General features: G+C 39.2%; 1 protein-coding gene across 1 annotated transcript; it reads left to right on the top strand.

The window, feature by feature from the left end:
* The first annotated feature begins 1,305 nt into the window (after positions 1-1,305).
* Positions 1,306-22,260, top strand: VBP1 (VHL binding protein 1). The gene is made up of 6 exons (XM_032398741.1): positions 1,306-1,446; positions 5,219-5,343; positions 14,658-14,724; positions 16,181-16,279; positions 19,151-19,289; positions 21,053-22,260. Exons 1-6 carry the CDS (start codon positions 1,354-1,356, stop codon positions 21,121-21,123), a joined length of 594 nt encoding a protein of 197 aa, XP_032254632.1. The 5' UTR covers positions 1,306-1,353; the 3' UTR covers positions 21,124-22,260.
* Positions 22,261-23,118: the final 858 nt, after the last annotated feature.

Here is a 23,118-nt window from a genome sequence, read left to right as displayed (position 1 = left end):
TAAAATATTACTGAGGTAGTGTAGTGTCTTCACCTGTGCTCCCTTGCTACCCAATATGTGACTCTTATAACATTTATCCTATTATCTTACAAATGGTTCATTTTTTTTAGATGGTGGGAGGGGAAGAGGGAGTGGGAGAGAATCTTAAGCAGGCTCCATGCCCAGCAGAGCCCACTGTGGAGCCTGACGTGGGGCTCGATCTCACGACCCTGAGGTCATGACCTGAGCCCAAATCAAGTCTGAGGCTTAACTGACTGAGCTACCCAGGAGCCCCACAAATGGTTCATTTTTAAGGTTCTTTATAGTTGTCTGTTAACTATGGGTGATGATAGTCCCTCTCAGCTTGGGCTTGTGGGGATTAAACAGCATGACTCAGTGACTGGCACACAGTTAGCTTTTAATAAATGTTAATCACTATTCTTATTACATTATGTGTCCCCACTAAGTAAGGGAACTAACATCCTTTATTCATAAACGGGCTGCCTCATTGTAGGGTTTGTGTGAGTGGATGAAGCACCGCTTCATTGCAAAGCACTCCAGTGCAAGCAAAGGCGGGAGGAACAGGGTTGTTAGTTATTACAAAAGAGACCAAAGAATAAGTACTCACGTCTGTATAACGCACTTGCTTTCAAAGGGTCGTAGTGGTGGACGATGTTGGGGAAGTCCTTAGGGCTGGAAGCCTCGGAAGAGTTCTTAGGATTTTGTGTGTAGAATATGAAGTTTTGAAAATGGTTGAATTGGGGTGGAAACATTCCGATCGAGGGTGGCTTTCAGGAAAGGTTGGTGCAGTGGGCGGATATTTATTAAAATCAGGCCAATAGCTCCATTCCGAAACAGACACAAAACAAGTCCCCTTTGAGGGCCAGGAAGCTCGCTCGGATTGTGGGACCAGAAAGGCACCGAGACCAAGGCCCCGTCGCGGCATCTAGGTCCCAGATTCACTTGTAGCCGAGAGGGGATCGGGTCGCTTCGAAGGCTATTCTGGAAGGTGTTGCCCGTTTTGGGGTAGTACTGGGGTCAGGTTCGGTCTCTGATTCCCAGGGTCCTCAAGCCCTCCCACCCACAAAATCCCCAAGACCCCTCTTCCTGAACCCTGCATTGGTTTTTCCTGCAGAGCCAGCATCTCCCCGCGCGGCACTTCCTGGCTTGTCACTCACCTGTGCACAGCCAATCAGCACCCAGAGGTTGGGCGACTCGTCGGAGAGAGAAGGGGCGGCTACTTCCTGCGCGCCAATGAACCCGCAGACTCACAAGGGGGGGGAGGGGCGGGCCTGCAGCTGTGAGCGAGCCAATCAGGGACCACCAGCGGTTGGCGGCTCGGGAGGCCGTTACTCGCGCTCTCGCTTTCCCAAGATGGCGGCCGCGAAGGACGGTTGTGGCTTAGGAGAAGTGGCCACAGGGAACGGGCGGCGGCTCCACCTAGGGATTCCTGAGGCCGTGTTTGTGGTAAGACGCACGCTGGTCCTCGGCATGTTGGCGCTAGGCCGCGGGCTTCCCCTACTTCCCGGCCTTCACCCCGGCCTCGACTATTGGGGGAGGAGTTGAGCAAATGGAACTGGAAGAGAGCGCTTCGCCTGCTCTCCCCCTCTACGCCTAGACGAACTGAACTGCTGGTACCCCCCCCCCCCCCGACCCCGGAGGGAAACGCGGTCGGCGAACAGAAGGGGACGCCGGGCGGGAGGATTGTGGAGCGGGGCGGGGCGGTCTGAGGGGCCTCCCCCCGGATGCCGAGTTTCACCCTCTGCTGCTTGAAAAGGGAAAGGGGGGAGGCGGTGAGCAGCCGGAGAGAGACTCACCCTGGATGCTGGAGGGACCGACGGTTATATGGTGACTTAGGATACAATGAGTAGGCAGAACAGCTGGTGCTTAGGTGTGAAAATAGGAAATTACACCTAGTCTGTTCAAGGAAGGCAGTGGTCTGTTGCCTTGCAGGAATGGAAGAAGAGACTGATGGGAAGGTAGGATAGAGTCAGAGTGTGAAGGCTTTGTGTGTCCTGCTAAGGAATTGAGGCTTTTATCCAGTAGGCAACGGGCTGTCATTAGAAGGTATCTAAATAAAGGCACGGTATAATCATATTTGGTTTTAGGTACATCATTCTAACAACTTAGTAGAGAATGCATCGTGTGGAGTTGAGAGAGGAGGTAGGGAATACAATTTGGAGGCTTCACAGAACACGGGGATCAACCCAAGTCCAATCAAAGAGAAGCAACTAGATAACTTCAACACTGTCCTTTCATTAGGCCATTCTAGAAATAGTATTTCAAAACTGTTTGAATAATGAGAGAAAACACGACTGGCCTTCAGGTCAGTATCATCTGTCTTTCACTCAGTTCTGACCGAGCTACTATAAAGTCTTAACAGAATTTTCCTGACCTTTTGGTTTGTACCTATATTGCTTTATTTCCACCTTTTTGTTAATGATACCTTACATCATTCAAAATACCCATTTCTTTTATTTATTCTTTATTTAGACCACTTTTATATGCACTCTATATTGCATATTTGCATTTGCTGATTCAATTTTGTCGTTGTTTTCTTTTGTTATTTTGTGTTTTCTCCCTGAGCTGTGCCATTTATTTCTTTACATTCGTTTCCCAACTAATGGTAATGAGACAAAATTTGTTGAGTGCTACGCACTTTCCTAATGCTTTTCCAAAACTCCAGGACGTAGGTATTATCGTTCCCATTTTGTGGATGATGAAACTGAGGAACTTGAGTCACTTGGCTCCAAGTCATATAGTGTGAAAGTAAGCAAGTTATCCAGGATTTGAACTTGGGCAATCTGTGGAGCACCAGAGCCCCTATTTACATGCTCTGCCAGTGGGAGGAAAGTGAGGTAGTCATCTTGGCTCAGTGTCATTTCTCCTGGTCCTAGCACAGCACCTGACACATAGTATAAGCTCATAACTAGATGCTAAATTCAATTTCCATAGTGCCTTAAATAATACGTTCTTGGTCCTCAGCTAGAGATGGCTTCAAAAAACTAATTCAGGAGGATACACTTTATCTGAGGCTTTATAAAGTCTTATCTTAAAATGCCTTTTCCCCCTAAAATTGCTCTGGGTTATTTTTTCTAGACCTTGAGATTTCTACCAGTAGAATATAATATATAAGCAATCCAAATTTTATGGAATTATTTGAATAACATGGTACTGTAGAAAGAACATTGGCTTCTAAGTAGCCAGGGTTTGAATCCTGCCTCTACTTTGCAATTGCTGCTTCATCTTGACCATTTTATTTTTTACCACTTTGAGCCTCAGTTACTTTCACTGAAATAGCGATAACAATATTTAGAGAGTTGCTATGAGAAGCAATATGTGCTTTCAGTATAACAAGTAGATGCTTAATATATATTAGTTTCTGTGATATAGGAGGCCCTATACTGTTCTGGTTAGAAGTCAGACCTCATCCTTTTCTCCATTCCCACTGGTGCCATAGTTTGTGTTCTTTCTCTGCTTGAACTGTCATTTTCCCCCTTGCCCAGTTGCTGATGTCTTAATCTCTCAACATCTAGTTCAGATATGACCTCCCTGTAGTTTTTCTTTTTTTTAAAAAAAGATTTTATTTATTTATTTTAGAGATAAAGACAAAGAGCTTACAAGGTGGGGGTGGGAGCAGAGGGAGAGGGACAAGCAGACTCTGCGCTGAGCTCAGAGTCCAGTGTAGGGCTCAATCCCACCACCGTGAGATCATGATCTGAGCAAAAATCAAGAGTTGGACGCTTAACCAGCTGAGCCACCCAAGCTCCCCTCCCTGTAGTTTTTCTTGAGCACTGCCCCAAGACAGAATTTTTGGCATTTTCATCTGTTCCCTCAGCACATTGTATTATAGACATATATAAACATAGCTAATGTTTGTTGAGCACTTACTAGCTGTCATGTATTCTTGTAAGCATTTTACACATGCTAACTCATTTAGTCCCCTGTGAGAAAAAGGTATTTTCATTTTACAGATGAGAAACTTGAGGCAAAGAGAGAGGTTCAATAACTTCTCCAAAGTGAACACATCTAGTACGTGGTGAAGCCAGGATTCAAACAAGGCAGGCCCTGTCTCTTAGCCACAATTCTGTGCTGCTTAATTCTGCTTGCTAGACTCTAAGCTCCTAGCAACATTTACCAGGTGCTAGAAACTTTGACTTATATCTCTTTCCTGCAGTGACCCTTCTGGGAGGATGGTGTCTCCATTATACATGCAGAGTTCAGCCATTGCCCCCAGCCTCACCTTTTCAATTTCTTTTACTATGTCTCTAGCTTGATGGCTTCAGAGTTCACACTCCCTTGCTGTTGTTTTTCTTTTGCTTCTTGTCTTGTTTTGGCTAACATACTCCCTTAATAGCTAGTAAGTATGGATAAGAATAATGATATAGAGATCTCAGAAACCGTAAGGTAATTGAATTTAACTTACAATGAAGGAATAAAGTTCTTTAAAGTGCTGGAAACGTCCAATAGGATTGCCTTAAAATTTCCATATATTTTCACTTAGTTCCTGATCCTTATCTTATTAACTCGTTTTTCTTCAAGGACCAGCATGTAGTATACATTTAAAAAATGCTGTTCAGTTTTACTACTTTTCTTTTGCTTCATTATTCCTTTTACAAAAGATTGTTCTGTTTGCCTTTCAGGTTTACTTTATTTCCACCAGTTGATACTTAAGGAGGTATTTGTGGCTTGCCTTGGGAACCTAACGACCATATTTAGCATGATTTCTATGGTAGAACTTGCATTAAAAATTTTAGTCGATAATTTTGGCATAAAATCTGTTGAGTCGTTTTGTGACTAGGCTACATGACTAGGCAATGCGTTTGATTGTAATTTTCATATTTACTACTAGGGTCGCCTGGGGGGTGCATAAAGCAGGTAAGGTCATCTTTCTCTCCCTATATATAAATAAAAATAAAAAGAGGAAGGTGGAGGAAGAATAAATTAGCTACATAATGTATGTGCACTGTCTGAAATGGTCTTGAATTTTTTATAACTACATTTTAGTTAAAAACAAGTATTTGGAAAAAAGAAGCTTTTTCTTTCTTTTTTGTTTTAAAGATAAATTTGAAGCAGTCAAAAATCAGATTAGAGGTATGAATTCTAAAATCTGAGAGTACCTGGGGGACTCAGTTGGTTAAATGACCAATTCTTGGTTTTGGCTCAGGTCATGATCTCAGGGTTTAAAATCTCTTAAAAAAAAGTCTAAAACTTGTCATGTGTTATTTTGATATTAAAGGAAGATGTAGATTCCTTCATGAAACAGCCTGGGAATGAGACTGCAGATACAGTACTAAAGAAGCTGGATGAACAGTACCAAAAGTATAAGTTTATGGAACTCAACCTTGCTCAAAAGAAAAGGAGGTAAGTGTAAACATTTACAAGTTGTTTTTTGTTGTTAATTTTGTATGGCTTAAACTTTAAAAATCAAGACATAATTTACATATAATAAAATGTCCAGATGTTGAATATTCAGTTTAATGAATTTTCACATATGTATTCACTTCTATAACCATTGCCCAGATCAATATGTAGAATATTCCTGTTACTCTAGGAAGTTCCCTATCGCCCCTTTCTGGCCAACTCTGCCCACTCTGAGACAACCATTGTTCTGATTGTTTTCACCATAAATTTGTTTTTGTCTGTTCTTGAACTTCATATAAGTGAAAGCATATAGTAACTACTATTTTATGTCAGGCTTCTTACACTTAGTATAATGCTTTTGAGAGTCATCCATGGTCTTGTGTGCATCAGTAAATTAGTTTCTTTTTAGTGCTGAATCTTCCTCCATTGTATGTATATGTACCACCCACAATTTTTATCTATTTGCCTGTCAATGGACATTTAGGTTGTTTCCCCATTTGGCTTGAAGTCTTTGTGTGGGTATACGTTTTCATTTCTCCTGGGTAATTACTTCGGGGTAGAATTGCTAACTTGTATGGTAAGCGTAATGTTCAGTGTTAGAAGGAAACTGCCGAGAAAGTCCTCCAAAATGGCTGTACCATATTTTACTCCCACCAGCAGTGTATGGAGTTCTAGTTGTTCCATTAGTCCACATCCTCGCCAACACTTGGTATTATTAGTCTAAAGATGGTTTTGAAAACATAGTAGAATGAATATTGAAGACCTTATTCCAAAGCATCTAGGGTCATAACATCTTGGATCTCTAGTACATCCTTCTTATTTTGCCATTGAGATGAGAGACCCATAGAGGTTATGACTTTCCCTAGATTTCACAAATAATAGGCATAGAACAAATGAATCCTTGCTCTCAATTGTGTATTCCCCTATATTTTTATAGTAGCCTATAAAGTCAGTTCACTGCAATAAATACTTGTGGATATCTGCTATGCACATATGCCAGAATTCTTTGTCAGTTAAATATTTATGGGATTCCAACTAGGTGCCATATACTGTTTTGGGTGAAATAAGGTCCAGTATCTGCTCGCAACAGGGACACAGTCTAGGGGCATGGTAGATATGTAAATACCATAAGCACATAAAGTATCTCAGTTGAGATACTTTAGTACAAAGTAATGAGTTAGCACAGGGAAGGTGTGATCTGGAGGGGGATGAGGAGGTTCAGGGGAAGCTTCCAAGAGGAGCATATGGCTGTGTAGAAGTTTGAAGGCTGGTTATGAGTTTGGAGGCAGACTAAAGCAAGGAAGGATCATCTGGGCATAACGTGCCATTCATGTAAAAGTATAGAAGTTTGTATTTAGATATATTTTCTCATTTGATTTGGTGACAGGGAAATTTGAATAAGGGCTGGGTATTAGATGAAAAGTCATTGACATAGGGGCGCCTGGGTGGCTCAGATGGTTAAGCATCTGCCTTCGGCTCGGGTCATGATCCCAGGGTCCTAGGATCGAGCCCTGCATCGGGCTCCCTGCTCAGCGGGGAGCCTGCTTTTCCCTCTGCCTCTCCCCCTGCTCGTGCTCTCTCTCTCTGTATCTCTGTGTCTTGAATGAATAAATAAAATCTTTAAAAAAAAAAAGTCATTGACATAAACAAATGGAGAGTGTTAACAGAAAAGAGTAGGATAGAAAACACTAAGAACAGTATACTCTTATTTTGAAAAAAAATATATATGTACACAAATTTCTGGAAGAAGCTACACTAATGGTGTATTAACAGTGGTAATCTTTGGGTGGTGGGAATATGATATTTTAAAAAATTTGGTTATCTGTATTGCTAAATTTCTCCAGTAGTCACATACTGCTTTGTAATAAGTTTATTTTCATTTTAAAAAGAAGAATAAAGTCATTAGATTTCAGATCACCCATAGGGAGGTTATAGATCGAGAACAAAATGGGCCTCAGGACCAAGCCTTGGAGAGAGGAGGAAATTTGTGTATCATAGTTATATTGCTAACTCTAGTACTGTGGTGTAGTAGGATATTCACTCCAGGTTTACATATGCTCTAGGCCTGAATGTGAGGGATAAAAATTGCACTGTGTACCTGCAGCCTTCCTAATTAGGTGCACTTGGGGTATATCAGTGAACAAAACAGACAATCCCTGCCCTTGGAAAGGTTGCAGTCTAGTGGAGTCTAGATAGTAAACACAATTCAATAGAACTAATATTTATTGTGCACCTAATATGTGCTTGGCATCATCTTCAGTACTTAGGATATATCAGTCCTCCTGGAGCTGACATTCTAGCCAGAAAACAGAGTTAGATTATAGAGTAGGTTAGAAGGTGATAAATGCTATGGAAATAAGAAATGGAATAAGAGGGTGTGGAGTCTTGGAGGTGGCAGCTGCTGAGGGTTTTGAGCAAAGAAGTGGTATGATCTGATTTTCCCCTATTATCATACGACTCCCTCGGGTTGCTGGCTGATAATATTCCTGAGAAGGGCAGAAGCAAGGATGTCAGTTAGTAGGCCCTTTCATGATTCTAGGTAAGGTGTTAGAGGTGGTGGGAAAGAAGCATATTCTGAATCTACTTTGAAGTTGGAGCCAGCATGATCTGGTGGATTAGAGGTGAGATGTGGAAGGGACACATACAGGATGGCTCCCAAGTCTGAGCAACTTGGAAGGAAGAGTTAACCATCATCTGAGATGGAGAAGACTGTGGGTGAAGCCGGTTTGGAGGAAGATCGGGAGTTCAATTCTGGAAACATTTGAGATACCTTTTTGGATATCCAAGTACAGATAGATGTTAAACAGGCAGTTAAATTTGTGAGTCTGACTTTGGGGAGCAATCTGGGCTGGAGATAAAAATTTGGGAGTAACTTAAAGCTAGGGGACTAAATGAGCTCCATCACCAAAAGAGTGCATGTAGGTGAAGAAAGGGTCAAAGATCTGGGTACTGCAATAGTCAGATGTTAGGGAGAAGAGGGATAACCAGTAAAACGACTGAAAAGCTGCCAGTGGGGTCAGGAAAAACCAGGAGAGTTTACTCTGGAAGCCAAGGTAAGAAAATGTGTTATAGAGAAGGGAATGATCACCTGTGTCAAGTAGGATAAGGACTGAGAATTGACTTGGACTTAGCAAAGTGGAAGTCATTGGTGTTATGGATGGGAATGTTGTTGGTCCAGTGGTTTAAAAGACATTGGGGAGGGTATGTGCTATGGTGAGCGCTGTGAATTGTGCAAGACTGTTGAATCACAGATCTGTACCTCTGAAACAAATAATACATTATATGTTTAAAAAAAAAAAGAAGAAGAAGAAGATAGCAGGAGGGGAAGAATGAAGGGGGGGGAAATCGGAGGGGGAGATGAACCATGAGAGACTATGGACTCTGAAAAACAAACTGAGGGTTCTAGACGGGAGGCGGGGTGGGAGGATGGGTTAGCCTGGTGATGGGTATTAAAGAGGGCACATTCTGCACTGAGCACTGGGTGTTATACGCAAATAATGAATCATGGAACACTACATCAAAAACTAATGATGTAATGTATGATGATTAACATAACATAATAATAAAAAAAATTTAAAAAAAGGGAATGATAGAATTGGAGATAGTGAATATGGAAAGCTTTCTGAAGAGTTTTACCCATTTCAGTAGTGGGTTGTTGTCTTTTTTTATTTGTACGTGTTCTTTATACATTGATCCTCGAACAACACAGATTGTTCAAACATGGGTTTAAACACAGGTCCACTTACACATGGATTTTTTCAATATACATTTTGGAAAAATTTTTGGAAGATTTGTGACAGTTTGAAAAAAACTTGCAGATGAACTGCATAGCCTTGAGATACCAGAAAAAATTAAGAAAATGTTAGGCATTATTGTAAGGATACAGTATATAATACATAAAAGGTATTATAACATATAAAATATATGTTTATCGACTGTTTATGTTATCTATAAGGCTTCCAGTCAACAATAGGCTATTAGTAGTTAAGTTTTGGGGGAGTCAAAAGTTATACATGGGGGGGCACCTGGGTGGCTCAGTCGTTAAGCGTCTGCCTTCAGCTCAGGTGATGGTCCCAGGGTCCTGGGATTGAGCCCCACATCGGGCTCCCTGCTCCGCGGGAAGCCTGCTTCTTCCTCTCCCACTCCCCCTGCTTGTGTTCCCTCTCTCGCTATGTCTCTGTCAAATAAATAAATAAAATCTTTAAAAAAAAAAGTTATACATGGATTTATGACTGCATGGGGGGGTTGGTGCACCAGCCCCCACATTAGGATACTAATCCTTTTAAGTTACATGGATGAGAAATTTTTCTTCCTTTTGTAATTTATCTTTTTTCTTTCTTTATGGTTTCCTTTGATGAGTAGTTCTTAATTTAAATGTTTTTGGTTAAAATTTTCCTTAATAGCTTTTTGTGTCTCATTTAAGAAATCTTACCCTATATTTCATGTTCAAAAACACAAACTTCTGTGTTTTCTTCTAAAAGCTTTAAAATTTTGCTTTTCACATTTAACTTCTTATTTTTTTATTTATATTTATTGTGGGGGAGGGTTAGAGGGAGAGAGAGAATCTTATGCAGGCTCCACATTCAGCATGGAGCCTGACACAGGGCTCAATCTCACGACCCTGAGATCATGACCTGAGCCGAAATCAAAAGTCAGAGGCTTAACTGACTGAGCCACCAAGGCGTCCCTCACATTTAACTTCTTAATCCAGAAGTTTATTTTTATGTATGGTGGTAGGTGTAAGTTTTCAATTTCTTCTTCTTTTTTTTTTTTTTTTTTTTTAGTGGATATGCTGTGGACGTATTATTTGACTCAACACCATTTAATTTTAATGTAGTCCAAGTTAACAATCTGTTTCCTCCTGTTTAAGGAATATTTTCCTATCCCAAGTTCATGAAGATATCCTCCTAATATTTTATTCTCAGTTTTATTGTTTTATCTTTCACAACTGTGTTGCTAAATTTCGAAGCAATTGTGAAATTTTCAAGCATGTTTCTTGTCTTCTCAATACTGTAAATTGATAGTTGGATCTGCAGTCTTGATCATATTCAGGGTCTTTGTGACAACATTGCTTCATAGGTTTGTGTATTGTTTTTCCATTAAGAGGTAGATAATGTCTAGTTGTCTCTTTTTATGGTGCTCAGTGCCTAGATACATTAATTGTGAGTTGCAAAATGGTGTTCTAATTTAGTTATTTTTCACTTATTAATAAGTCTGGTATACTTCTATAAAGAGAAATAATCCCTACTCATTATTTGATAAGAGTAGCTGCAGGAAATCAGCTCACCTTTCAGTTTCTTCCCTAGCTGGAGTCAGCCCTGTAGTTCCTGTCACCTTCAGCAGCTCTCTGCTAACCTTCCAACAAAGGAGGTGTGTGTTTGTTTTCTCTGGCTATTTGAGTGGTCACAGGTCGGAGTGCTGGTCTGCCATCTTAACCTGAAACAATTTTTATCCCTTTTTAAAAACTTTTTAGTCTATATTATTAGGCACATGCAATTTGAGAATTATTATGTCTTGGTGAACTTAACCTTATATAAGGTAATGCTTATTGTTTTAAAGTCTGTTTTGTTGGATACTTCCAGCTATCCCAGCTTTCTTTTGGTTAACATTTTCTTATTTCATCTTTTCCAATCCCTTTACTTTCTGCCTGTTTATTATTTATATTTAAGGGTGTACCATGTAAACAACATAAGGTTATTGTTTTAAATCTAGCCTTTTTAGATCAACTGATTTTTCTTTTTGGATACGTTCAAGATGATAATCTCTTGTTTCATTTTACTGTAATTTGTCTATGTGTGGATGTTTTTCTTCTTACTTCACTAGCTATATGTCAGCTTCCTGTAACTATGGATAACTGTGTGGTTTGCCTTTATCCATAGAGGATTTTGCTTTTGCCAGGAGTGGTGATTCTATACCAGCCTGTTCCTGTTGTGGCACTTAATATGTGAGCTTCCCCACCGAGTTGCCGAGGCAGGGACCCAGGCTTGGGTCTGTAGCTGATAGCAGCACCTGACTCATGATGCTTACTTTTCTCTAGTTCTCACTGCTCAACTCAAAGCTTTTTCCACTTTTTTACCCTTTAATTTTTTCTGGAACTTCCCTTACCTCTGTGATATCAGCTATGCTACAAAAACTATTTTTTGTGCATGATCGAGTTGTTTTGCAGCAGATGGCTCTGTGTAGTTTGGATACTAACCTTTTTCTTTTACATATCCTGTAAATTTTTCCTTGCAGCCTATCATTTGCCTTTAACTTTACCTTCAGCTGTATAAAAGTTCTTTAGTATTTCAAAATTGTTTTGTGGTAATCTCCTCAACACCTGGATTGTATGTCTTTTATCGTTCTTTAACTGGAAATTTTGTGATTATCATATTTTACATTTTTTTCTGGTAATTTTTTTTCTCTTGTCTCCTTCTGGGATTCCTGTTAATATAGATTTTGATGCTTCTAATTTGGCCTTCCATTTCTCTTTATTATTTCCTCTCTTCTACTGACTTTGGTAATTTGTCTTTTGGTCATTAGATGAATGTCCATGAGTTCTTTATTTCAGCCATTACATTTTTTGTACCTAGTTGTTTTGGTTAGTTCTTCTTAACAGCTAGCTACTTGTTTCTTTATATTATCAACATCCTTTCTTTTCTCTCTGAGGTATTTTTAAATACTCACTGTATAATCTTATCTTTTAGTATTTCATTTTGTTTCATCTGATGGGTGTTGTTGAGTTTATTGTCTTTATTTTATTGTAGTTGTGTTTATCAGATTATCATTTCTTTTCCCCATCAGCTCATATTCCCTCAGGGATATCAGTTTCTTTGGTCACTAATGTGTGTGGGGTTGGGGGTAATTTAAGCCCCTCCTGGTAAGTACAGGTAGGAAGAATGCTGCTGGTGTTACAATCTAGGGCACCACCATTGGACAGATGTTCCTTCTCCCAAACCAGGTGACTTGACCTCTGAGGATTCTTTTTGTTCCTCTGCCCTTGGCTGTCTTCACTGTTATCACTCCTGGAAGTAGGAGTCAGGGGGCGGACTCTTGGGGACCAGTATTTGTCTTCTCAGCTCCTTAGCCTGACCTCTCTGCTTCTGGTCAATTCTACCATTTTTCCACCCTGTAGCGGTGAGGGGGTAGGTAAGGTGATTCACCCAGGGCAGTTTAGAGGGAGGAATAAACATCTAAAAAGCTTTCCTTTAACTCTGCTCCCCTTTTGAAGATTTGATCTGCTTTCCTTCTAAGCCGCTATCTCCCTTCTCACTCTTCTACCCACTCCTAGAACCTAGAGATTTACATTGCTCATATAATAACAAAGACCTAGAACTGACCCAAGTGTCCATTGGCAGGAGAGTAGATAAAGAAGTTGTGCTCTATGGGGCGCCTGGGTGGCTCAGTCGTTAAGCGTCTGCTTTCGGCTCAGGTCATGGTCCCAGGGTCCTGGGATCGAGCCCCGCATCGGGCTCCCTGCTCTGCGGGAAGCCTGCTTCTCCCTCCCCCACTCCCCCTGCTTGTGATCCCTCTCTCGTTATGTCTCTCTCTGTCAAATAAATGAATAAATTTTTTTAAAAAAAAAGAAGTTGTGCTATATTCATAATTGAATATTACACAGCAGTGAAAATGAATGAATAAGTCTTAGGAACCTAATTGAGTTAAGCAAACCCAAGAAAAATGCATTCAACACTCGATTATATTAAGCCAAGAAACCAGCAAAGAATATATTGTTTGGGAGTATACATAAATGTGATGAAATTATTGGAAAAAGAAGAAAAAGGGGCTGTAAGCACACAGGAGAGCTGCTGTCTCTTGGGATGGAGCAGAGTGGGAAGAGGTATATTGCTTGGACATGCTCAGCGACCTTGGTGATGTGGTTCCTAAGTTGACTGGGGTTGCAGCTGCTTGATTTATTAATACGCTTCATAATTTATGTATTACATGTAATATTTATACATACAAAAATATCATAGAAATCATTGACATGACCAAAAACCTTTATTTGAACATTCTTCTTTTGTTGCATGTGTATCAGATATTTTACAAATAAATATATAGTTTTAGCATTTACCTATATTAACATGTAATACAAAAGTAAGCACAGTTGGAAGCGCTACAACATCCATTCCATACTGAATTTGTAAAGAGCTCACAGAGCTAAGTAAAGTAAGTAAAAAAAATGAACAATAAATGTGTGTCTCTATATTATTCACTGGACTGTATTTCCAGATAGTGATAGTATTTTTTTTTTTTTTAAGTAGCAGGCTCATCTAACATACTTCTTGCCAGGTCAGTAGCACAGGGTATAATAAAGTTTGCCCTGCTAGTCTCCTTCACATATGCTGTGACTTCCTTTATATGATGCAATAAATATATTTTCTTTGTTTTTTGTTTATCAAGTTTTTATTTAAATTCCAATATAGTTAATATACAGCATTATATTAGTTTCAGGTGTACAATATAGTGATTCAACACTTCTATAATAAGTACATTTTCATTATCACATTTAAATTTTGTTTACATACCAATTTCCAGTCATATTTAGTTAAATGTATTCTGAAAGAACCACAGCTTTGTTTTTGTATCCCTGGTTTGTCTTGTTACAAATTCCATTGTGATTTGACAGGGACCCCACAACTAGTTTGCACATTTTTCCATGCGCAACACATTATAACCTTGGGCAGCTTCTAATCACCAGAAGGAAGAGCTAAACCTCAGTGCCAACAAAATAAAAAATGTTTCATTCTTCTAAGTAACTTTCAGTGTTTTCAGCATATTTTTATCTCTTATTTTCTTGTCAGTGAGGTTGATGTTGCTTTGGAATCAGTTGCTACTGGCTTTTTAAGAATAATTTTTAGTAGATTTTAGTTGTTAGAACACTTTTATGTCCATAGCACAGTTAAGCAGAAGGTACAGAGATTTCCCATATATTCCTTGCCTCCCCACACATGCAGAACCTCCCCCATTATCAGCAGCCTCCACCAGAGTAGGACATTGATTACAATTGATGAGTCAAGGGGTGCCTGGCTGGCCCTGTCATTGGAGCATGTGACTCTTGTTTTCAAGGTCGTGAGTTCAATCCCCACATTGGGTGTAGAGCCTACTTAAAAAATAAATAAATGATGAGTCAGTATCAATATATTATTATTAACTGAAGTCCATAGTTTACCTGAGTGTTCACTGTGGTGTTGTATATTCTGTGGGTTTTGACAAATGGATGGTTTTAATGGTTCTCAAAAAGATAATCAATAGAAAATGCAAAGCTAGTAAGACTGTGTCCTGGTGTTTTTCTTGCCTGCAAAATACTAAGTCAACCTTTTTCTTATTCACAGGCTAAAAGGTCAGATTCCTGAAATTAAGCAGACTTTAGAAATTCTAAAATACATGCAGAAGAAAAAAGTAAGTGCATTTTTGTTTCTAAATATGAGTGAACCAGAATACTTCAGCAGAGACTCATCTTCCTTGACTCTTTGGTCACTGGTATTTGAATGTGTTAGAATATCCAGTCTGCCTTCTTGATACTTGTGTGTGTGTACTGATGGCACAGTGTACTTCTGTGATAAATTTTGTGGCTTTTTTCCCAAGTCAGCTTTAATTTTAGGGCCTACACTTCTTGGATTCTTTTACTTACATGAAGTATTTGTAAAACTTAAATGCAATTGAAAGTTATTTTAGGTACAAAAAGAAAATGTCTTATTTTGAGGTAGCAGCATCCAGGGGTTTTTATTGTTATTATTGTTCTCCCTAAGAATAAGGACTGAGTCTAAGAATCTTAGAAATTGTGTTTTGGGTTCTCATGTAACGGGAAACTGTTACAGAGAGGTTACACTTGACCAGTGTCACATAGCTAGTTATTGGCAGAAGTGTATTTGAGAATCTTCTGAGTCTTAAAACAGTACTCATTAAATAAAAGCAGGCTGTAAAGATTAAATTTTATAAGCATATTGTACTTAAAAGATTATATGGGGGCGCCTGGGTGGCTCAGTCAGTTAAGCATCTGCCTTCTGCTCAGGTCATGATCTCATGGGTTGTGAGATCGAGCCCTGCATTGGGCTCCCTGCTCAGCAGGGAGTCTGCTTCTCCCTCTCCCTCTCGCCCCCCCGCCCCCGGCTTGTGCATGCTCTCTCTCTCTCTCTCTCTCTCAGATAAATAAAATCTTTTTAGAAATGTGTATATAATTTATTACTTGACTACTAGAATAACTATTTCCAATACATTATTTTATGTGGTGAAATTTGTAGGAGACTTCAGGAAACTGGTTGGTTGAGCATGAAGCACTAATGAAGGAATAATTGCTAACTTGTGGGAGAGGGAGAGAGAGTGTGAGTGGGGGAGGGGAGGGGAGGGAAAAGGCAGAAGGAGAGAGAGAATCCCAAGCAGACTCCACTCTTAACGCAGAGCTGACGTGGGGCTCAATCTCACGACCCTGAGATCATGACCTGAGCTGAAATCAAGAGTCGGAGGCCTCACTGACTGAGCCCCCCAGGCACCTCAATAATTGCTCACTCTTGCATAGGACTTACTCTTTGCCAGGCACTATTTTGTGTGTATGTGTGTGCATGTTTGTGTAAAGTCTGTTTTCCACAGCCTTCAGAGGTATCGGGACTATTATTCTAATTTTATATATCGGGAACCTGAGACACAGATCAAGTGAAATGCCAAATTTACACAAGTAGTAAGTAGCTGAGCCAGAATCCATGCCCCCCATGCCCAGCCATCTGGCATTTATTTTGCCACCACACTTAGTTGGCACGATGGTACTGTTTTAAATGACTTAGGTTCAGCTCTATGATCTCTCCTTTATAGCCTTGTTATTAAACTGACCTATTTACAATACTGTCATTTTTTTTTGAAGGAGTCCACCAGTTCACTGGAGACCAGATTCTTACTGGCAGATAACCTGTATTGCAAAGCTTCAGTTCCTCCTACTGATAAAGTGTGTCTGTGGTTGGGGGTAAGTAACTGAAATAGCCCCAGCTTCCTTGGCTGACACTGGTAAACCAGTGTTTTTCCCACCCACAGCAATACTGTTTAAGCCGGGGAAAGTGCTCATCTCCCTTTGACTGTGGAAGGAACACAGGGTTGGAGTTCAAGGGGTCTGTATTGGAAACTGACTGGAATTACGTGTGATGAGCAGCAAAAGGTGCTTGTCTCTCCCAGTCAAGACAAAACTAACCAAAGCCCTCTCTCTTCCCCTTCAGATAATGCTTTATCTCTTAAATATAACAGAAGGAAAAGGAATAGAAATAAAACAGAAAGAACTGCTGAACCTCAGATAAATGTTTCTTCCCCATAAGGGTTTATTAGTTCTGGAAAGATCTCTCAAAACTTAAGGGGGAAAAGATTATTACAAAAACCTTGAGATTAGAGTCCATTTTTAAAACCATATATTTCAGTTTTAGATGATGTCATAGACCTTGTCTGTGATTTTTTCCTATCTTACTCTTCTCAATCCCCTGACCAATCATCCAACCCATTCCTGACTGTCCGGCTATCTAGCTGTCCATTGGTCTCTTTACCCCAGACAAGTTCCTGTACCAAGTAGCAAGCTAAGTGTGTAGCTCCCATCTCTCCTTACTGGAAGGATTTCCGCCTTGCTGTTACTGTGTAGAATCACCCCTTAGAGGCACTCTAATGCTATGAAAGATGGGCAGATTAATACCCCAAAATTCACTCTCTGTGCCTTAGTTCCTCCTCCTTGATTTTTGTTAGTTATAATATTGTCAGGGTTTGTACATTTCATTCTATAATCCTAATTCCCATACTTATTTAGCTTTAGTTCTGTAAATGGAATAGCTATCTACCCAATGGCTCTAATCCTAGGGGTAATCTTCCTCAATTTCTCTTTCCCTCAGCGCACATTCCATCAGCAGGTGGGGATAAGATGATTCCATAAACTAGATTGGGACAGTAGGGAGCTGTCTGATAAGAATTACAACTGGAATCCACTTCATACCTCATAAGAGAATGAATTCTAAATGTATTACATACTTGCCTGAAATACACCATCAAAGTTCTAGACCAAGTAATAGATAATTTGTTTTATAACCCTGGAATAAGGATGGTTTGTTTAGGCCACAAAACTCAGAAACTAAGGTGCCTGGGTGGCTCAGTCGCTTAGGCGGCTGCCTTTGGCTCAGGTCATGATCCCAGGGTCCTGGGATCGAGCCCTGCGTTGGGGTGGGGGTGTCCCTGCTCAGCGGGGAGTCTGCTTCTCCCTCTGACCCTCCCCCTTCTTGTGCTCTCTCACTCTTTCTCTCTCAAATAAATGAATAAAATCTTAAAAAAAAAAAACAGAACTCATAAACTATAAGCAAAGTTGAAACTCCCTTTGCAGGCAGAGGACTAACAGGGTCCTTTGCACGGTTACTTGGAGTTGTGTTTTGGGCGTGTCAGTCTTGAGATGCCTGTTAGACCATCAAATGGAGAGGCTGATAAGACTGAGGAATGAATCAACAAAAGAGAAATACTTGGCACAGGGTACTTCCTGAATGAATCATCAATGTTTTTCTGACACAAATGAAATGTTTTTAAATGTATTCTAATTTTTTTTTGTTAAAAGTAACCAAAGTGTAGAAACTTTCTGAAAAAAATAATAAGAAACAGTGGCACGGGTGCCTGGGTGGCTTAGTGGTTGAAGCCTCTGCCTTCGGCTCAGGTCATGATCCCAGGGTCCTGAGATCGAATCCTGCATTGGGCTCCTTGTTCAGGAGGGAGCCTGTTTTTCCATCTGTCTGCTGCTCCCCCTGGTTGTGTGCTCATTCTCTCTCTCTCTCTGACAAAAAAAGAAAGAAAGAAAGAAAAAGAAAAAGAAAGAAAGAAAGAAGAGTGGCAGTTGACTCAGGAATGAGATTGGGGTCTGGGATTGAAGAGACATGTACTTTCCATTGAATATTTTTTTTTGTCCTATCTCAATTTTTATACAGTTTTCTAACTATCATGGATTGGGTTATTCAGTCAGTATTTATGTAGCACCTGCTTTGTGCCAGACACTTTCATGTTGTCTGTCTCATTTAATCCTTACAACAATCCTTTGAGTAATTTTTAAATTCCATTTGTCAGATGAGCGAAGTGGTTCAGGAAATGCCCAGTGGTAGGGCAGGCAATAGGAGGAGTTCAGAGCTGGGAAAGGTTTGGTTCCCCACTTCCAGAATGCATGTATCTCTAAGTGTTGGCAATAACACCAGAGCTTCAGAATTCAACACAGTCACCTTGCCTTTGCCCCTAGCATCTGTTGGAGGTAGGAAGAGGACAGTAAAAGCTAGCCATTACTGGATCAAATTCGATAATATATATGTATTTGAAAACTTTTAAATTGCTGTATCTTAAGCTCAGAAACAACTATTTAAATTGATTCAAATGTAATACTATTTAGTGTCATCATGGAGGTTGTGGAAAGACGGGATTTGGTGTCTAAACATTGGTTCTTCTCTTAATTCTCCTGTTTACTTAATATCTATGTTAGTGTAGGCAACCTGACCTCTTTGAGCCCACATTTTCTTAGCTGTAAAGAAGAAGATAACTTGACTGACCAGGGTTGTTATGAGGAGTAAATGATATAATGTATGTAAATATATTCTTTAACCCAGGGATCGATAAAGTTTGTGTAAAAAGGTCAGAGAGTGAATAGTTTGGTTTTGCAGAGCACACGGTCTCTGTCACAACTACTCAGCTCTGCCGCCGTGGTGTGAAAGCATAAGCAAATGGAGAATATCTGGGTTCCAATAAAACTTATAAGAAAAGGCAGCTGGCTAGATTTGGCCTAAGGGCTGTAGTTTGCCAACCCCTGCTCTAAGCTGTTGAGTAATTGTCTTTCTTTCTTCAGGCTAATGTAATGCTTGAATATGATATTGATGAAGCTCAGGCATTGTTGGAAAAGAATTTATCGACTGCCACGAAGAATCTTGATTCTCTTGAGGAAGACCTTGACTTTCTTCGAGATCAGTTTACTACCACAGAAGTCAGTATCCTTTCTTTAACTAAAAGCAAAGGGAGGAAAGGAGAAGGATGTTCTCGACACTCTTACTTACATTATTTTAATGAGAAGAATATCCTTACTCTTAGGCTGATTTGAACTTGCAGATTTTATGAGAGTAATAAATAACATATTTGGAACTAATACTTAACTAAGTTTGTAGATAGATTAATCTGAATTTGAAGTGTGAAGGTTTGGAAACAGCACATTCAAATTAGTGCATAAGCATTTTTCTTTCAAATATTTTCTCAAGACACCTTCAAAGCTAGTTAAATAGCTTAATCCACAAGCATTTTTTAAGGGTCTCTTATGTTGCTGCAACTGTTGAGGCACAGGATGGTAAGGGTTAAAAAAGAGTGCCAAAGTCTTGCTGTGTTAGAACTGCACATGTAAAACAGCTAACTGATAATTTCATAGCAAAATATAAGTGAGTTCGTTTTGGGTATGCCATGCCAAGGCAATTTAAAGTTAGAGAAAGAGAGATACGTGCTGGAATTAGTTCGAAGTTAGAACTTGGGCTGTTTTTAAAGGCATTATAGGATTTGGATCAGCAAAGAGAAGAGATGGGGGTAGGTATTTTGGTCAAGGAGGGGGTAGGCATGTTGAAACCCAGCTCTTTGCCTTTCCTCTCTGACCTATGTCTCTTGGTGCCTGTTGCAGTCATTGGCCCCACACAGTCGCCCAAGGCACTCTGTGAGGTGTTCCCAAGCCGGTCTTACTTCATGCCACTGACCTCTTCCTGCCGTAGCCTTCCCCCAGTGCACCCTGGGTTCCAAGTAGCCCCGGTCAGTTCTCCTCACCCCTTTATATTTCTACTTTGTTCTTCCTACCTGGAATGATTTCCTCCTATTTATGTGGGTTACTCCTTTTTTTTCCCTTCATATTTCAGCTCAAGCATCAGATCATTTCTCAACATTTTCAAATCCTTGGGGTGTTTTGTTGTTTCCCTGTGCTTACTTAGCACTTTGCATGTAGTACTTTGTTTTCTGTGCCAGATTGGGAGCACTTCAAGTGTAGGAGCTGTACTTTCTCTTTTCTCCACAGCATGTAGCATGCAGCAGGCATTGAGTGCTTGGGTGAGGGAAGATAGGCCTGTTGGAGGGGCCTAGAGCAGGGGTTGGCATGGGATTCGTAACGTGGAGACTTCATCCGGAGGGGGGAAAAGCTATTAAACTTCTAGAAGAAAAAAACAAACCTTCTAGGGGATAACATTGGAGAAAATCTAGATGACCTGAGTATGGTGATGACTTTTGGATACAACACCAAAGGCACAGTCCATGAAAGAAATAATTGATGTGCGAGGCCTACACAGGGTGGTGCTCGTGGAAAGGAAAAGAAATTGAGTGAATGTCCTATTAAACCAAAGGGAGGGTAAGAGATGAAATTATTAATAATTGTACTAATTTAAATATTGCCTGAAAGGATATGGTTTGGACAGTCTTTGAAATTTCATGGATGAGGGGCTGTCTTTCAAACTGTTGACAGTGTCAAGCACATATTTTGTCAAATATAACGCTATAGTTGATGACATGGGCTAAACAATTACTGATTTGAGACCTTGACTTTGTATTGTGGAATTTAGTTCCAGTATTTTCTTAAATGAAACTATAGCAAGATGGCTCACAACACTAGTTGTTACCAGTATTTTGTGTGCACTATTTCTCTCTTTGATTCAGTATGTGAGTGAATACTTAGTCATTGCATGTGTTATCTTTAGATTTGCATTTGCATTTTCTTTGACAATTCTTGCAGATATGGCCAGGGTTTATAATTGGGATGTAAAAAGAAGAAACAAAGATGATTCTACCAAGAACAAAGCATAATGCTGACAATTAAAAATGTGGTTCAGTTTTCCAAACATGTTATTTTAAATACCCCAAAGTTTATCCCTAAAGGTTGACATGACTTTGACTGATTTTTTTTTTAACAGCAAGAACGATAATTAAAACTTAAAAGAAGATAAACATCATTTTATTATAAAAAGAAAATTGGTTTCAAATATTTTATGAAATTAGCAGTATTTTAATTTTTTATTTCCAACAAAGTAAATGCTACTTCCATCATTTTTTTGGTTTGTCATAAAAAAGTCTTAGCTGAAATGGCTGAGGTATGCTATGGGAGCTGAATTCTGGACACTTTTCTTTATTGGCTGATGTTACTCTCACTTGATGTGGTTAAACCAGTGTAGAGGTAGGAAAAACAGTTAGTTTAAATATTTCCAAACTTGTTTTCTTTAGGACATATGGGGCTTTATGGCTCTCTGTTGCTGTTATTTGTCTTATATAAATGGATTTTCATGAATTACTGCTTAGCCAATAACTATTATAATATTCTGTACTTTTCAAGAAATGGTAATTTGCCTTCCTAAACAGTAAGAGGGCTATTGAGACAACGCTTTTTCTTACCGCATAGAAGTGCACAGTGTCTTTGCGATGCCAACATAAGGGGGATCTTGGCCAACATGAAATAACAAAATTCTTTAGGCACTGAAAACTCTTGGCTAAGGCAATTTTGTATTTCTTAACAGTTCGCCAAAGCAGCTGAACAAGAATATTAAGATAAATATAAATCTGCAGTGGTTGAAAAGATTTGTGAGCTTTTTTATTCATGATAAAACCTCATAGGAAGAGTAGAAAAATCCCTGTGGAAAGTCATTGGTCCAGTGGCTAGCACTGGGTGATACAGATTCTGATAAAAAATGTATTATTCCATCTCCATGTAGTACAACATATACTCGTACAATGTTTTGTACTTGTATTTCATGATATTAAAACATTGAAGTTAAAACTGTGGCATGGCACCGTTTTTTTTTAACATTATTCTTTCTAAAGTTAACGTGTCTTTTCACATATTTGTAAAGTTCATTTACTTCTACATATAACGAGCATGTCCCAAGGACTTATATTTGTAGGAACAATACAGAATCTCTTTGGAAGGAATACAGATCAGCAAACAATTGAGGAGTTAAATCTGAAAGACACCAAAGTTCCTTGAGTCACTTTTTCTCTCATACTTTTAAATTCCCATATTTTAGTATTTGAGGTTTGTATACATCTTGATATATGGTAAGTGCTAATTTTCCCAAACCTTATTATGGTAAGTATATTGGCACAAAATGTCCTTGTCAGTAGTAGGACATGAATGATTTGCTCAGTTTAAGTACATGAAAATGGAACTGAATATGAAGAAACACAGCTCTTTAGAGATATGAATTAAAGAGCAAAAATTAATTCTATAAATGCATATAAATACTTAGTATGTGTCAGGAATGGTATTAGGCTTTGTTAATAAAAGAAAGATTTAAGTCTTGCCTCTGCCAGATCATTTCTCTTTTTACAGTTTCAGAATAACATAACCATACTGCTTTGACATGATATTTTCAAGCTTAATATTAGCAGAGTATACCCAGAGAGGATATGGGTAAAAATTAACTATGAAACTTGATACTGAATAATAATAAGTGTGTTGGAAATGAAACTAATATTTATTTTTCCATTCAGATGCTCATTTGAGAAAATGTAGAAAATGGGAAAAAAGACATAAGTTCCGCTTGCAGTCCCCTTAACATTTCTTTGTCTTCCATTTCTTTTTTATGCACAGGTTTTTTTAAACATAATTTTGAAAATTTTGTCTTTATAATTTTTACCCTACTCTTTTCACTTAACATGTAATTTGCTTATTATATAGTGCTACTATATTAACGTCATTTTACTAGTTTCATAGTAGTATTCTAATGGGTGAACTGTAGTAAACTGTGATACACATTGAGACATTTGGGTTGTTTTAGAACTTTTTCTCCGTTATAAGTAACAAATAAT

This window comes from Phoca vitulina, unplaced genomic scaffold (assembly GCF_004348235.1).
Source record: "Phoca vitulina isolate PV1807 unplaced genomic scaffold, GSC_HSeal_1.0 scaffold119, whole genome shotgun sequence".
NCBI lineage: Eukaryota > Metazoa > Chordata > Mammalia > Carnivora > Phocidae > Phoca > Phoca vitulina.
This window is presented reverse-complemented; position numbering and strand designations above follow the sequence as displayed.

What these genes read in the sequence shown, in the direction of transcription:
- VBP1 (XM_032398741.1), top strand. Translation starts at nt 1,354, where the DNA reads ATGGCGGCCGCGAAGGACGGTTGTGGCTTAGGAGAAGTGGCCACAGGG. An exon ending in AATACATGCAGAAGAAAAAA is followed by an intron (nt 14,725 to 16,180) that starts GTAAGTGCATTT and finishes TTTTTTTTGAAG; the next exon opens with GAGTCCACCAGTTCACTGGA. An exon ending in AAGTGTGTCTGTGGTTGGGG is followed by an intron (nt 16,280 to 19,150) that starts GTAAGTAACTGA and finishes TTCTTTCTTCAG; the next exon opens with GCTAATGTAATGCTTGAATA.